The sequence below is a fragment of the Oncorhynchus keta genome, chromosome 21, assembly GCF_023373465.1.
Source record: "Oncorhynchus keta strain PuntledgeMale-10-30-2019 chromosome 21, Oket_V2, whole genome shotgun sequence".
NCBI lineage: Eukaryota > Metazoa > Chordata > Actinopteri > Salmoniformes > Salmonidae > Oncorhynchus > Oncorhynchus keta.
In genome coordinates this window covers 54,542,282-54,557,708 of record NC_068441.1, presented here as the reverse complement: position 1 = coordinate 54,557,708, position 15,427 = coordinate 54,542,282, and the positions used below count along the sequence as shown (strand labels likewise).

Below are 15,427 nucleotides of genomic sequence, written 5' to 3'. Positions count from 1 at the left end.
TCAGGGGTTTTTGCATTGTGTCTTTGTTAATAGCTTCAGGACTGTAGGTTTCGTTTCATGTACTATACACCTTTTTATGTTTGGGTTCATATTCATAACTGGAAACACGAGTGAAACATGTCCCGTATATCTGTGATCATGTTATTTACACAGAGATCCTATTAAGTTTTAATATGGAATTCTCACGTTTGTTTTTTTACACAGTAGTTCTGTACATTTTGGTTCATGTTCTAGAAAAGGTATTTCTATTATGGACAGGGACGTGATCTACTCTGTTGTATAAACGCAGCTCTGTGTGTTTTGGCTTCCGGTACATGATGACTGGCATGGAAGCACTATATGACATTAATTATTCACCTGGAATATCAAGGGAATCGACAATCCAACAAGATCATACGAACAATAACAGCAGGAAAACCACTAAAATACATCCAAGTTGAGGAATCGTTTTACTATGTTATAGTAGTAGGAAGAACATACTACGAACATACAAAAAGAACACGATACCAACAGAGAAAACTTTACATAGTTACGTCAACAGAGGATCTGCTCTTAGACTGAGAAAACACAACTACTTCACACAAACAACGAGGCGAATCTGATTTATTTTACATTGACTACAAGTCAAAACACAACTACTTCACACAAACAACGAGGCGAATCTGATTTATTTTACATTGATTACAAGTCAAAACACAACTACTTCACACAAACAACGAGGCGAATCTGATTTATTTTACATTGATTACAAGTCAAAACACAACTACTTCACACAAACAACGAGGCGAATCTGATTTATTTTACATTGACTACAAGTCAAAACACAACTACTTCACACAAACAACGAGGCGAATCGGATTTATTTTACATTGACTACAAGTCAAAACACAACTACTTCACACAAACAACGAGGCGAATCTGATTTATTTTACATTGATTACAAGTCAAAACACAACTACTTCACACAAACAACGAGGCGAATCTGATTTATTTTACATTGATTACAAGTCAAAACACAACTACTTCACACAAACAACGAGGCGAATCTGATTTATTTTACATTGATTACAAGTCAAAACACAACTACTTCACACAAACAACGAGGCGAATCTGATTTATTTTACATTGATTACAAGTCAAAACACAGATACGTCTGTTTGATCGACTGTTTTTTAACAGGTGTATAAAATAGAGCACGTGCAATCTCCATAGACAAACACTGGCAGTAGAAGTAGGTCCCTACTGAAGAGCTCAGTGACTTTGAACGTGGCACCGTCATAGGATGCCACCTTTTTCAACAAGTCAGTTTGTCAAATTTCTGCCCTGCTAGAGCTGCCCCCGTGTCAACTGTAAGTGCTGTTATTGTGAAGTGGTAACGTCTAGGAGCAACAACGGCTCAGCCACACAAGCTCACAGAACGGGACCGCCGAGTGAAGGGTATTGTCTGTGATAATGTATATAGTGACTCTGTTCTACACTATGAAGGGTATTGTCTGTGATAATGTATATAGGGACTCTGTTCTACAGTGTGATAATGTATATAGGGACTCTGTTCTACAGTGTGATAATGTATATAGGGACTCTGTTCTACAGTGTGATAATGTATATAGGGACTCTGTTCTACAGTGTGATAATGTATATAGGGACTCTGTTCTACAGTATGAAGGGTATTGTCTGTGATAATGTATATAGGGACTCTGTTCTACAGTATGAAGGGTATTGTCTGTGATAATGTATATAGGGACTCTGTTCTACAGTGTGAAGGGTATTGTCTGTGATAATGTATATAGGGACTCTGTTCTACAGTATGAAGGGTATTGTCTGTGATAATGTATATAGGGACTCTGTTCTACAGTGTGAAGGGTATTGTCTGTGATACTGTATATAGGGACTCTGTTCTACAGTGTGATGGGTATTGTCTGTGATAATGTATATAGGGACTCTGTTCTACAGTATGAAGGGTATTGTCTGTGATAATGTATATAGGGACTCTGTTCTACAGTGTGATAATGTATATAGGGACTCTGTTCTACAGTGTGATGGGTATTGTCTGTGATAATGTATATAGGGACTCTGTTCTACAGTATGAAGGGTATTGTCTGTGATAATGTATATAGGGACTCTGTTCTACAGTGTGAAGGGTATTGTCTGTGATACTGTATATAGGGACTCTGTTCTACAGTGTGATGGGTATTGTCTGTGATAATGTATATAGGGACTCTGTTCTACAGTATGAAGGGTATTGTCTGTGATAATGTATATAGGGACTCTGTTCTACAGTGTGAAGGGTATTGTCTGTGATACTGTATATAGGGACTCTGTTCTACAGTGTGATGGGTATTGTCTGTGATAATGTATATAGGGACTCTGTTCTACAGTATGAAGGGTATTGTCTGTGATAATGTATATAGGGACTCTGTTCTACAGTGTGATAATGTATATAGGGACTCTGTTCTACAGTGTGATGATGTATATAGGGACTCTGTTCTACAGTGTGATAATGTATATAGGGACTCTGTTCTACAGTGTGATAATGTATATAGGGACTCTGTTCTACAGTGTGATAATGTATATAGGGACTCTGTTCTACAGTGTGATAATGTATATAGGGACTCATCCTTGCAGGTGTCCTGGTTCACATTCAACTCATTCAACTCAGACTGTGTGTGTGTGTGTGTGTGTGTGTGTGTGTGTGTGTGTGTGTGTGTGTGTGTGTGTGTGTGTGTGTGTGTGTGTGTGTGTGTGTGTGTGTGTGTGTGTGTGTGTGTGTGTGTGTGTGTGTGTGTGTGTGTGTGTGTGTGTGTGTGTGTGTGTGTGTGTGTGTGTGTGTGTGGTGTGTGTGTGTGTGGTGTGTGTGTGTGTGTGTTTGCCCCGCCAGGTGCCTTCTGCTATTGTGCGGTGCCAGCGTGCGGGCATCACGGTGCGCATGGTGACAGGTGACAACATCAACACGGCCAGGGCCATCGCCATCAAGTGTGGCATCATCCACCCCGGAGAAGACTTCCTGTGTATCGACGGCAAGGAGTTCAACAGGAGGATCCGCAACGAGAAGGGAGAGGTAAGCTAGGGTTGGGTTAGTCAGTGGTAATGGTAGTTCAGGGTAGACAGTAGACTAGTACAGGGGTTATCGGCCAGACAGCTATCTGGGAGGAAGAGGGTTGGGTTGGCCAGTGGTAATGGTAGACAGTAGACTAGTACAGAGGTTGTCTCCCAGACAGATATCTAGGAGGAAGAGGGTTGGGTTGGCCAGTGGTAATGGTAGACAGTAGACTAGTGCAGGGGTTTCTCCCAGACAGATATCTAGGAGGAAGAGGGTTAGTCAGTGGTAATGGTAGTGCAGGGTAGACAGTAGACTAGTGCAGGGGTTTCTCCCAGACAGATATCTAGGAGGAAGAGGGTTAGTCAGTGGTAATGGTAGTGCAGGGTAGACAGTAGACTAGTACAGGGGTTTTCTCCCAGACAGATATCTAGGAGGAAGAGGGTTGGGTTGGCCAGTTGTAGTTCAGGGTAGACAGTAGACTAGTACAGAGGTTTTCTAAACTCTTCTCGGGGACCCCCAGCCGTTGGTATATTCCACAACTACAACACCTGATTTAATGTGGAAATGAATCATCAAAGTTACAACGTTTGGGGGTCTACAACAAAATTGGGAAACATCTGTTGGTCCCTGAGGAGAGGTTTAAACCCCCTGCTGTAGGGAGTCCCTGAGGAGAGGTTTAAACCCCCTGCTGTAGGGAGTCCCTGAGGAGAGGTTTAAACCCCCTGCTGTAGGGAGTCCCTGAGGAGAGGTTTAAACCCCCTGCTGTAGGGAGTCCCTGAGGAGAGGTTTAAACCCCCTGCTGTAGGGAGTCCCTGAGGAGAGGTTTAAACCCCCTGCTGTAAGGAGTCCCTGAGGAGAGGTTTAAACCCCCTGCTGTAGGGAGTCCCTGAGGAGAGGTTTAAACCCCCTGCTGTAGGGAGTCCCTGAGGAGAGGTTTAAACCCCCTGCTGTAGGGAGTCCCTGAGGAGAGGAGTCCCTGAGGAGAGGTTTAAACCCCCTGCTGTAGGGAGTCCCTGAGGAGAGGTTTAAACCCCCTGCTGTAGGGAGTCCCTGAGGAGAGGTTTAAACCCCCTGCTGTAGGGAGTCCCTGAGGAGAGGAGTCCCTGAGGAGAGGTTTAAACCCCTGCTGTAGGGAGTCCCTGAGGAGAGGTTTAAACCCCCCTGCTGTAAAGAGTCCCTGAGGAGAGGAGTCCCTGAGGAGAGGTTTAAACCCCTGCTGTAGGGAGTCCCTGAGGAGAGGTTTAAACCCCCTGCTGTAGGGAGTCCCTGAGGAGAGGAGTCCCTGAGGAGAGGTTTAAACCCCCTGCTGTAGGGAGTCCCTGAGGAGAGGTTTAAACCCCCTGCTGTAGGGAGTCCCTGAGGAGAGGTTTAAACCCCCTGCTGTAAGGAGTCCCTGAGGAGAGGTTTAAACCCCTGCTGTAAGGAGTCCCTGAGGAGAGGTTTAAACCCCCTGCTGTAGGGAGTCCCTGAGGAGAGGTTTAAACCCCCTGCTGTAGGGAGTCCCTGAGGAGAGGTTTAAACCCCCTGCTGTAGGGAGTCCCTGAGGAGAGGAGTCCCTGAGGAGAGGTTTAAACCCCTGCTGTAAAGAGTCCCTGAGGAGAGGTTTAAACCCCCTGCTGTAGGGAGTCCCTGAGGAGAGGTTTAAACCCCTGCTGTAGGGAGTCCCTGAGGAGAGGTTTAAACCCCTGCTGTAAGGGAGTCCCTGAGGAGAGGTTTAAACCCCCTGCTGTAAGGAGTCCCTGAGGAGAGGTTTAAACCCCTGCTGTAGGGAGTCCCTGAGGAGAGGTTTAAACCCCTGCTGTAGGGAGTCCCTGAGGAGAGGTTTAAACCCCCTGCTGTAGGGAGTCCCTGAGGAGAGGTTTAAACCCCTGCTGTAGGGAGTCCCTGAGGAGAGGTTTAAACCCCTGCTGTAGGGAGTCCCTGAGGAGAGGAGTCCCTGAGGAGAGGTTTAAACCCCTGCTGTAGGGAGTCCCTGAGGAGAGGTTTTAAACCCCTGCTGTAAGGAGTCCCTGAGGAGAGGTTTAACCCCCTGCTGTAAGGAGTCCCTGAGGAGAGGTTTAAACCCCCTGCTGTAGGGAGTCCCTGAGGAGAGGTTTAAACCCCCTGCTGTAGGGAGTCCCTGAGGAGAGGAGTCCCTGAGGAGAGGTTTAAACCCCCTGCTGTAGGGAGTCCATGAGGAGAGGAGTCCCTGAGGAGAGGTTTAAACCCCCTGCTGTAGGGAGTCCCTGAGGAGAGGAGTCCCTGAGGAGAGGTTTAAACCCCCTGCTGTAGGGAGTCCCTGAGGAGAGGTTTAAACCCCCTGCTGTAGGGAGTCCCTGAGGAGAGGTTTAAACCCCCTGCTGTAAGGAGTCCCTGAGGAGAGGTTTAAACCCCCTGCTGTAGGGAGTCCCTGAGGAGAGGAGTCCCTGAGGAGAGGTTTAAACCCTGCTGTAGGGAGTCCCTGAGGAGAGGTTTAAACCCCCAGCTGTAGGGAGTCCCTGAGGAGAGATTTAAACCCCTGATGTAGGGAGTCCCTGAGGAGAGGTTTAACCCCTGCTGTAAAGAGTCCCTGAGGAGAGGTTTAAACCCCTGCTGTAGGGAGTCCCTGAGGAGAGGTTTAAACCCCTGCTGTAGGGAGTCCCTGAGGAGAGGTTTAAACCCCTGCTGTAGGGAGTCCCTGAGGAGAGGTTTAAACCCCCTGCTGTAGGGAGTCCCTGAGGAGAGGTTTAAACCCCCTGCTGTAAGGAGTCCCTGAGGAGAGGTTTAAACCCCCTGCTGTAGGGAGTCCCTGAGGAGAGGTTTAAACCCCTGCTGTAGGGAGTCCCTGAGGAGAGGAGTCCCTGAGGAGAGGTTTAAACCCCCTGCTGTAGGGAGTCCCTGAGGAGAGGTTTAAACCCCCTGCTGTAGGGAGTCCCTGAGGAGAGGTTTAAACCCCCTGCTGTAAGGAGTCCCTGAGGAGAGGTTTAAACCCCCTGCTGTAGGGAGTCCCTGAGGAGAGGTTTAAACCCCCTGCTGTAAGGAGTCCCTGAGGAGAGGAGTCCCTGCTGTAGGGAGTCCCTGAGGAGAGGAGTCCCTGAGGAGAGGTTTAAACCCCCTGCTGTAGGGAGTCCCTGAGGAGAGGAGTCCCTGAGGAGAGGTTTAAACCCCCTGCTGTAGGGAGTCCCTGAGGAGAGGTTTAAACCCCCTGCTGTAGGGAGTCCCTGAGGAGAGGTTTAAACCCCCTGCTATAGGGAGTCCCTGAGGAGAGGAGTCCCTGAGGAGAGGTTTAAACCCCCTGCTGTAGGGAGTCCCTGAGGAGAGGTTTAAACCACCTGCTGTAGGGAGTCCCTGAGGAGAGGAGTCCCTGAGGAGAGGTTTAAACCCCTGCTGTAAGGAGTCCCTGAGGAGAGGTTTAAACCCCTGCTGTAGGGAGTCCCTGAGGAGAGGTTTAAACCCCTGCTGTAAGGAGTCCCTGAGGAGAGGTTTAAACCCCTGCTGTAGGGAGTCCCTGAGGAGAGGTTTAAACCCCCTGCTGTAGGGAGTCCCTGAGGAGAGGTTTAAACCCCCTGCTGTAGGGAGTCCATGAGGAGAGGAGTCCCTGAGGAGAGGTTTAAACCCCTGCTGTAGGGAGTCCCTGAGGAGAGCTTTAAACCCCTGCTGTAGGGAGTCCCTGAGGAGAGGAGTCCCTGAGGAGAGGTTTAAACCCCCTGCTGTAGGGAGTCCCTGAGGAGAGGTTTAAATCCCCTGCTGTAAGGAGTCCCTGAGGAGAGGTTTAAACCCCCTGCTGTAAGGAGTCCCTGAGGAGAGGTTTAAACCCCCTGCTGTAGGGAGTCCCTGAGGAGAGGTTTAAACCCCCTGCTGTAGGGAGTCCCTGAGGAGAGGTTTAAACCCCCTGCTGTAGGGAGTCCCTGAGGAGAGGTTTAAACCCCTGCTGTAGGGAGTCCCTGAGGAGAGGTTTAAACCCCCTGCTGTAGGGAGTCCCTGAGGAGAGGTTTAAACCCCCTGCTGTAAAGAGTCCCTGAGGAGAGGTTTAAACCCCTGCTGTAGGGAGTCCCTGAGGAGAGGTTTAAACCCCTGCTGTAGGGAGTCCCTGAGGAGAGGTTTAAACCCCTGCTGTAGGGAGTCCCTGAGGAGAGGTTTAAACCCCTGCTGTAAGGACTCCCTGAGGAGAGGTTTAAACCCCCTACTGTAGGGAGTCCCTGAGGAGAGGTTTAAACCCCCTGCTGTAGGGAGTCCCTGAGGAGAGGTTTAAACCCCCTGCTGTAGGGAGTCCCTGAGGAGAGGTTTAAACCCCTGCTGTAGGGAGTCCCTGAGGAGAGGTTTAAACCCCTGCTGTAGGGAGTCCATGAGGAGAGGAGTCCCTGAGGAGAGGTTTAAACCCCTGCTGTAGGGAGTCCCTGTAGAGAGGTTTAAACCACCTGCTGTAGGGAGTCCCTGAGGAGAGGTTTAAACCCCTGCTGTAGGGAGTCCATGAGGAGAGGAGTCCCTGAGGAGAGGTTTAAACCCCTGCTGTAGGGAGTCCCTGAGGAGAGGTTTAAACCCCTGCTGTAGGGAGTCCCTGAGGAGAGGTTTAAACCCCTGCTGTAGGGAGTCCCTGAGGAGAGGTTTAAACCCCTGCTGTAAAGAGTCCCTGAGGAGAGGTTTAAACCCCTGCTGTAGGGAGTCCCTGAGGAGTCCCCTGATGTAGGGAGTCCCTGAGGAGAGGTTTAAACCCCCTGCTGTAAAGAGTCCCTGAGGAGAGGTTTAAACCCCTGCTGTAGGGAGTCCCTGAGGAGAGGTTTAAACCCCTGCTGTAGGGAGTCCCTGAGGAGAGGAGTCCCTGAGGAGAGGTTTAAACCCCTGCTGTAGGGAGTCCCTGAGGAGAGGTTTAAACCCCCAGCTGTAGAGGAGTCCCTGAGGGGAGTCCCTGAGGAGAGGTTTAACCCCTGCTTCCCTAAAGGTTTAACCCCTGCTGTAGGGAGTCCCTGAGGAGAGGTTTAAACCCCCTGCTGTAGGGGAGTCCCTGAGGAGAGGAGTCCCTTAAACCCCTGCTGTAGGGAGTCCCTGAGGAGAGGAGTCCCTGGGGAGAGGTTTAAACCCCTGCTGTAGGGAGTCCCTGAGGAGAGGTTTTTAAACCCCTGCTGTAGGGAGTCCCTGAGGAGAGGTTTAAACCCCCTGCTGTAAGGAGTCCCTGAGGAGAGGTTTAAACCCCTGCTGTAAAGAGTCCCTGAGGAGAGGTTTAAACCCCTGCTGTAGGGAGTCCATGAGGAGAGGAGTCCCTGAGGAGAGGTTTAAACCCCTGCTGTAGGGAGTCCCTGAGGAGAGGTTTAAACCCCTGCTGTAGGGAGTCCCTGAGGAGAGGTTTAAACCCCTGCTGTAGGGAGTCCCTGAGGAGAGGTTTAAACCCCTGCTGTAGGGAGTCCCTGAGGAGAGGTTTAAACCCCTGCTGTAGGGAGTCCCTGGGGAGAGGAGTCCCTGAGGAGAGGTTTAAACCCCTGCTGTGAGGAGTCCCTGAGGAGAGGTTTAAACCCCCTGCTGTAGGGAGTCCCTGAGGAGAGGTTTAAACCCCTGCTGTAGGGAGTCCCTGAGGAGAGGAGTCCCTGAGGAGAGGTTTAAACCCCTGCTGTAGGAGTCCCTGAGGAGAGGTTTAAACCCCTGCTGTGAGGAGTCCCTGAGGAGAGGTTTAAACCCCTGCTGTAGGGAGTCCCTGAGGAGAGGTTTAAACCCCCTGCTGTAGGGAGTCCCTGAGGAGAGGAGTCCCTGAGGAGAGGTTTAAACCCCCTGCTGTAGGGAGTCCCTGAGGAGAGGTTTAAACCCCTGCTGTAGGGAGTCCCTGAGGAGAGGTTTAAACCCCCTGCTGTAGGGAGTCCCTGAGGAGAGGTTTAAACCCCTGATGTAGGGAGTCCCTGAGGAGAGGTTTAACCCCTGCTGTAAAGAGTCCCTGAGGAGAGGTTTAAACCCCTGCTGTAGGGAGTCCCTGAGGAGAGGTTTAAACCCCTGCTGTAGGGAGTCCCTGAGGAGAGGAGTCCCTGGGGAGAGGTTTAAACCCCCTGCTGTAGGGAGTCCCTGAGGAGAGGAGTCCCTGGGGAGAGGTTTAAACCCCCTGCTGTAGGGAGTCCCTGAGGAGAGGAGTCCCTGAGGAGAGGTTTAAACCCCTGCTGTAGGGAGTCCCTGAGGAGAGGTCCCTGGGGAGAGGTTTAAACCCCCTGCTGTAGGGAGTCCCTGAGGAGAGGTTTAAACCCCTGCTGTAAGGAGTCCCTGAGGAGAGGTTTAAACCCCTGCTGTAAAGAGTCCCTGAGGAGAGGTTTAAACCCCTGCTGTAGGGAGTCCCTGAGGAGAGGTTTAAACCCCTGCTGTAGGGAGTCCCTGAGGAGAGGAGTCCCTGAGGAGAGGTTTAAACCCCCTGCTGTAGGGAGTCCCTGAGGAGAGGAGTCCCTGAGGAGAGGTTTAAACCCCCTGCTGTAGGGAGTCCCTGAGGAGAGGTTTAAACCCCCTGCTGTAAGGAGTCCCTGAGGAGAGGTTTAAACCCCCTGCTGTAGGGAGTCCCTGAGGAGAGGTTTAAACCCCCTGCTGTAGGGAGTCCCTGAGGAGAGGAGTCCCTGAGGAGAGGTTTAAACCCCCTGCTGTAGGGAGTCCCTGAGGAGAGGTTTAAACCCCCTGCTGTAGGGAGTCCCTGAGGAGAGGTTTAAACCCCTGCTGTAAGGAGTCCCTGAGGAGAGGTTTAAACCCCTGCTGTAGGGAGTCCCTGAGGAGAGGTTTAAACCCCTGCTGTAAGGAGTCCCTGAGGAGAGGTTTAAACCCCTGCTGTAGGGAGTCCCTGAGGAGAGGTTTAAACCCCTGCTGTAGGGAGTCCCTGAGGAGAGGTTTAAACCCCTGCTGTAGGGAGTCCCTGAGGAGAGGTTTAAACCCCTGCTGTAAGGAGTCCCTGAGGAGAGGTTTAAACCCCTGCTGTGAGGAGTCCCTGAGGAGAGGTTTAAACCCCCTGCTGTAGGGAGTCCCTGAGGAGAGCTTTAAACCCCTGCTGTAGGGAGTCCCTGAGGAGAGGAGTCCCTGAGGAGAGGTTTAAACCCCCTGCTGTAGGGAGTCCCTGAGGAGAGGTTTAAACCCCTGCTGTAAGGAGTCCCTGAGGAGAGGTTTAAACCCCCTGCTGTGGGAGTCCCTGAGGAGAGGTTTAAACCCCTGCTGTAGGGAGTCCCTGAGGAGAGGTTTAAGCCCCCTGCTGTAGGGAGTCCCTGAGGAGAGGTTTAAACCCCCTGCTGTAGGGAGTCCCTGAGGAGAGGTTTAAACCCCCTGCTGTAGGGAGTCCCTGAGGAGAGGTTTAAACCCCTGCTGTAGGGAGTCCCTGAGGAGAGGTTTAAACCCCTGCTGTAAAGAGTCCCTGAGGAGAGGTTTAAACCCCCTGCTGTAAGGAGTCCCTGAGGAGAGGTTTAAACCCCCTGCTGTAGGGAGTCCATGAGGAGAGGAGTCCCTGAGGAGAGGTTTAAACCCCTGCTGTAGGGAGTCCCTGAGGAGAGGTTTAAACCCCTGCTGTAGGGAGTCCATGAGGAGAGGAGTCCCTGAGGAGAGGTTTAAACCCCTGCTGTAGGGAGTCCCTGAGGAGAGGTTTAAACCCCTGCTGTAGGGAGTCCCTGAGGAGAGGTTTAAACCCCCTGCTGTAGGGAGTCCCTGAGGAGAGGTTTAAACCCCTGCTGTAGGGAGTCCCTGAGGAGAGGTTTAAACCCCCTGCTGTAGGGAGTCCCTGAGGAGAGGTTTAAACCCCTGCTGTAGGGAGTCCCTGGGGAGAGGTTTAAACCCCTGCTGTAGGGAGTCCCTGAGGAGAGGAGTCCCTGAGGAGAGGTTTAAACCCCTGCTGTAGGGAGTCCCTGAGGAGAGGTTTAAACCCCCTGTAGGGAGTCCATGAGGAGAGTCCCTGAGGAGAGGTTTAAACCCCTGCTGTAGGGAGTCCCTGAGGAGAGGTTTAAACCCCCTGCTGTAGGGAGTCCCTGAGGAGAGGTTTAAACCCCTGCTGCTGTTTAAACCCCTGGTAGTCCCTGAGGAGAGGTTTAAACCCCCTGCTGTAGGGAGTCCCTGAGGAGAGGTTTAAACCCCCTGCTGTAGGGAGTCCCTGAGGAGAGGTTTAAACCCCTGCTGTAGGGAGTCCCTGAGGAGAGGTTTAAACCCCCTGCTGTAGGGAGTCCCTGAGGAGAGGTTTAAACCCCTGCTGTAGGGAGTCCCTGAGGAGAGGTTTAAACCCCCAGCTGTAGGGAGTCCCTGAGGAGAGGTTTAAACCCCCAGCTCCCTGAGGAGAGGTTTAAACCCCTGCTGTAGGGAGTCCCTGAGGAGAGGTTTAAACCCCTGCTGTAGGGAGTCCCTGAGGAGAGGTTTAAACCCCCTGCTGTAGGGAGTCCCTGAGGAGAGGAGTCCCTGAGGAGAGGTTTAAACCCCCTGCTGTAGGGAGTCCCTGAGGAGAGGTTTAAACCCCTGCTGTAGGGAGTCCCTGAGGAGAGGTTTAAACCCCTGCTGTAGGGAGTCCCTGAGGAGAGGTTTAAACCCCTGCTGTAAGGAGTCCCTGAGGAGAGGTTTAAACCCCTGCTGTAGGGAGTCCCTGAGGAGAGGTTTAAACCCCTGCTGTAAGGAGTCCCTGAGGAGAGGTTTAAACCCCTGCTGTAAGGAGTCCCTGAGGAGAGGTTTAAACCCCCTGCTGTAGGGAGTCCCTGAGGAGAGGTTTAAACCCCTGCTGTAGGGAGTCCCTGAGGAGAGGTTTAAACCCCTGCTGTAGGGAGTCCCTGAGGAGAGGTTTAAACCCCTGCTGTAGGGAGTCCCTGAGGAGAGGTTTAAACCCCTGCTGTAGGGAGTCCCTGAGGAGAGGTTTAAACCCCTGCTGTAGGGAGTCCCTGAGGAGAGGTTTAAACCCCTGCTGTAAAGAGTCCCTGAGGAGAGGTTTAAACCCCCTGCTGTAGGGAGTCCCTGAGGAGAGGTTTAAACCCCTGCTGTAGGGAGTCCCTGAGGAGAGGTTTAAACCCCCTGCTGTAGGGAGTCCCTGAGGAGAGGTTTAAACCCCTGCTGTAGGGAGTCCCTGAGGAGAGGTTTAAACCCCTGCTGTAGGGAGTCCCTGAGGAGAGGTTTAAACCCCTGCTGTAGGGAGTCCCTGAGGAGAGGTTTAAACCCCTGCTGTAGGGAGTCCCTGAGGAGAGGTTTAAACCCCTGCTGTAGGAGTCCTGAGGAGAGGTTTAAACCCCTGCTGTAAAGAGTCCCTGAGGAGAGGTTTAAACCCCCTGCTGTAGGAGTCCCTGGGGAGGTTTAAACCCCTGCTGTAAAGGAGTCCCTGAGGAGAGGTTTAAACCCCTGCTGTAGGGAGTCCCTGAGAGGGAGGGAGTCCATGAGGAGAGGTCCCTTAAACCCCTGCTGTAGGGAGTCCCTGAGGAGAGGTTTAAACCCCTGCTGTAGGGAGTCCCTGAGGAGAAACCCCTGCTGTAGGGAGTCCCTGAGGAGAGGTTTAAACCCCTGCTGTAGGGAGTCCCTGAGGAGAGGAGTCCCTGAGGAGAGGTTTAAACCCCTGCTGTAGGGAGTCCCTGGGAGAGGTTTAAACCCCTGCTGTAAAGAGTCCCTGAGGAGAGGAGTCCCTGAGGAGAGGTTTAAACCCCTGCTGTAAAGAGTCCCTGAGGAGAGGTTTAAACCCCCTGCTGTAGGGAGTCCCTGAGGAGAGGTTTAAACCCCCTGCTGTAGGGAGTCCCTGAGGAGAGGTTTAAACCCCCTGCTGTAGGGAGTCCCTGAGGAGAGGTTTAAACCCCCTGCTGTAGGGAGTCCCTGAGGAGAGGTTTAAACCCCCTGCTGTAGGGAGTCCCTGAGGAGAGGTTTAAACCCCCTGCTGTAGGGAGTCCCTGAGGAGAGGTTTAAACCCCCTGCTGTAGGGAGTCCCTGAGGAGAGGTTTAAACCCCCTGCTGTAGGGAGTCCCTGAGGAGAGGAGTCCCTGAGGAGAGGAGTCCCTGAGGAGAGGTTTAAACCCCTGCTGTAGGGAGTCCCTGAGGAGAGGTTTAAACCCCTGCTGTAAGGAGTCCCTGAGGAGAGGTTTAAACCCCTGCTGTAGGGAGTCCCTGAGGAGAGGTTTAAACCCCTGCTGTAGGGAGTCCCTGAGGAGAGGTTTAAACCCCCTGCTGTAGGGAGTCCCTGAGGAGAGGTTTAAACCCCCTGCTGTAGGGAGTCCCTGAGGAGAGCTTTAAACCCCTGCTGAAGGGGAGTCCCTGGGGAGAGGAGTCCCTGAGGAGAGGTTTAAACCCCTGCTGTAAGGAGTCCCTGAGGAGAGGTTTAAACCCCTGCTGTAGGGAGTCCCTGAGGAGAGGTTTAAACCCCTGCTGTAGGGAGTCCCTGAGGAGAGGTTTAAACCCCTGCTGTAGGGAGTCCCTGGGGAGAGGTTTAAACCCCCTGCTGTAGGGAGTCCCTGAGGAGAGGTTTAAACCCCCTGCTGTAGGGAGTCCCTGAGGAGAGGTTTAAACCCCCTGCTGTAAAGAGTCCCTGAGGAGAGGTTTAAACCCCTGCTGTAGGGAGTCCCTGAGGAGAGGAGTCCCTGAGGAGAGAGTCCCTGAGGAGAGGTTTAAACCCCTGCTGTAAAGAGTCCCTGAGGAGAGGTTTAAACCCCATGCTGTAGGGAGTCCCTGAGGAGAGGTTTAAACCACCTGCTGTAGGGAGTCCCTGAGGAGAGGTTTAAACCCCTGCTGTAGGGAGTCCCTGAGGAGAGGTTTAAACCCCCTGCTGTAGGGAGTCCCTGATGAGAGGTTTAAACCCCTGCTGTAAAGAGTCCCTGAGGAGAGGTTTAAACCCCTGCTGTAGGGAGTCCCTGAGGAGAGGAGTCCCTGAGGAGAGGTTTAAACCCCTGCTGTAGGGAGTCCCTGAGGAGAGGTTTAAACCACCTGCTGTAGGGAGTCCCTGAGGAGAGGTTTAAACCCCCTGCTGAAGGGAGTCCCTGAGGAGAGGAGTCCCTGAGGAGAGGTTTAAACCCCCTGCTGTAGGGAGTCCCTGAGGAGAGGTTTAAACCCCTGCTGTAAGGAGTCCCTGAGGAGAGGTTTAAACCCCCTGCTGTAAAGAGTCCCTGAGGAGAGGTTTAAACCCCCTGCTGTAGGAGTCCCTGAGGAGAGGTTTAAACCACCTGCTGTAGGGAGTCCCTGAGGAGAGGTTTAAACCCCTGCTGTAGGGAGTCCCTGAGGAGAGGTTTAAACCCCCTGCTGTAGGGAGTCCCTGAGGAGAGGTTTAAACCCCTGCTGTAAAGAGTCCCTGAGGAGAGGTTTAAACCCCCTGCTGTAGGGAGTCCCTGAGGAGAGGAGTCCCTGAGGAGAGGTTTAAACCCCTGCTGTAGGGAGTCCCTGAGGAGAGGTTTAAACCACCTGCTGTAGGGAGTCCCTGAGGAGAGGTTTAAACCCCTGCTGAAGGGAGTCCCTGAGGAGAGGAGTCCCTGAGGAGAGGTTTAAACCCCCTGCTGTAGGGAGTCCCTGAGGAGAGGTTTAAACCCCTGCTGTAAAGAGTCCCTGAGGAGAGGTTTAAACCCCCTGCTGTAGGGAGTCCCTGAGGAGAGGAGTCCCTGAGGAGAGGTTTAAACCCCTGCTGTAGGGAGTCCCTGAGGAGAGGTTTAAACCCCTGCTGTAGGGAGTCCCTGAGGAGAGGTTTAAACCCCTGCTGTAGGGAGTCCCTGAGGAGAGGTTTAAACCCCCTGCTGAAGGGAGTCCCTGAGGAGAGGAGTCCCTGAGGAGAGGTTTAAACCCCTGCTGTACATACATTCCCCGCTGGTTGATCTGTCAGGAGTCTACTGTATGTCCCGACAGGATAAAAGACCTGAGGACTCTGAAATGGTTATTTATTGAACCAGGTAGGCCCCTTTATTTAACCAGGTAGGCTAGTTGGAGAACACCTCCAGGTAGGCCAGTTGAGAACACCTGCCAGGTAGGCTAGTCCCTGAGAACACCTCCAGGTAGGCTGTTGAGAACACCTTTATTTAACCAGGTAGGCTAGTTGAGAACACCTTTATTTAACCAGGTAGGCTAGTTGAGAACACCTTTTATTTAACCAGGGTAGGCTAGTTGAGAACACCTTTATTTAACCAGGTAGGCTAGTTGAGAACACCTTTATTTAACCAGGTAGGCTAGTTGAGAACCCTTTATTTAACCAGGTAGGCTTTGAAACACCCCAGGTAGGCTAGTTGAGAGTCACCTTTATTTAACCAGGTAGGTCACCTGAACCAGGTAGGCCAGTTGAGAACACCGTTTTTAACCAGGTAGGCCAGTTGAGAACCCTTTATTTAACCAGGTAGGCTAGTTGAGAACACCTTTATTTAACCAGGTAGGCTAGTTGAGAACACCTTTATTTAACCAGGTAGGCCAGTTGAGAACACCTTTATTTAACCAGGTGGCTAGTTGAGAACACCTCCCTTTAACCAGGTAGGCCAGTTGAGAACACCTTTATTTAACCAGGTAGGCCAGTTG

General features: G+C 51.9%; 1 protein-coding gene and 1 long non-coding RNA gene across 2 annotated transcripts in view; both read left to right on the top strand.

Annotated features, from left to right (window-relative positions):
• Positions 1–15,427, top strand: part of atp2b2 (ATPase plasma membrane Ca2+ transporting 2) — a 245,556-nt gene that overhangs the window by 189,957 nt on the left and 40,172 nt on the right. The window contains exon 14 of the mRNA XM_052474241.1: positions 2,879–3,058. Coding sequence (XP_052330201.1) covers positions 2,879–3,058 — 180 coding nt within the window. The remainder of the gene's footprint in view (positions 1–2,878; positions 3,059–15,427) is intronic.
• On the top strand, positions 3,594–14,246 carry LOC127910448 (uncharacterized). The gene is made up of 18 exons (XR_008074940.1): positions 3,594–4,153; positions 4,280–4,443; positions 4,480–4,606; positions 5,096–5,185; positions 5,223–5,455; positions 5,707–5,817; positions 5,854–6,017; positions 6,103–6,229; positions 6,769–6,916; positions 8,142–8,178; positions 9,354–9,459; positions 9,497–9,623; positions 11,201–11,237; positions 11,338–11,427; positions 12,663–12,953; positions 13,369–13,479; positions 14,017–14,053; positions 14,236–14,246. It is a non-coding gene; the product is annotated as an uncharacterized LOC127910448 (long non-coding RNA).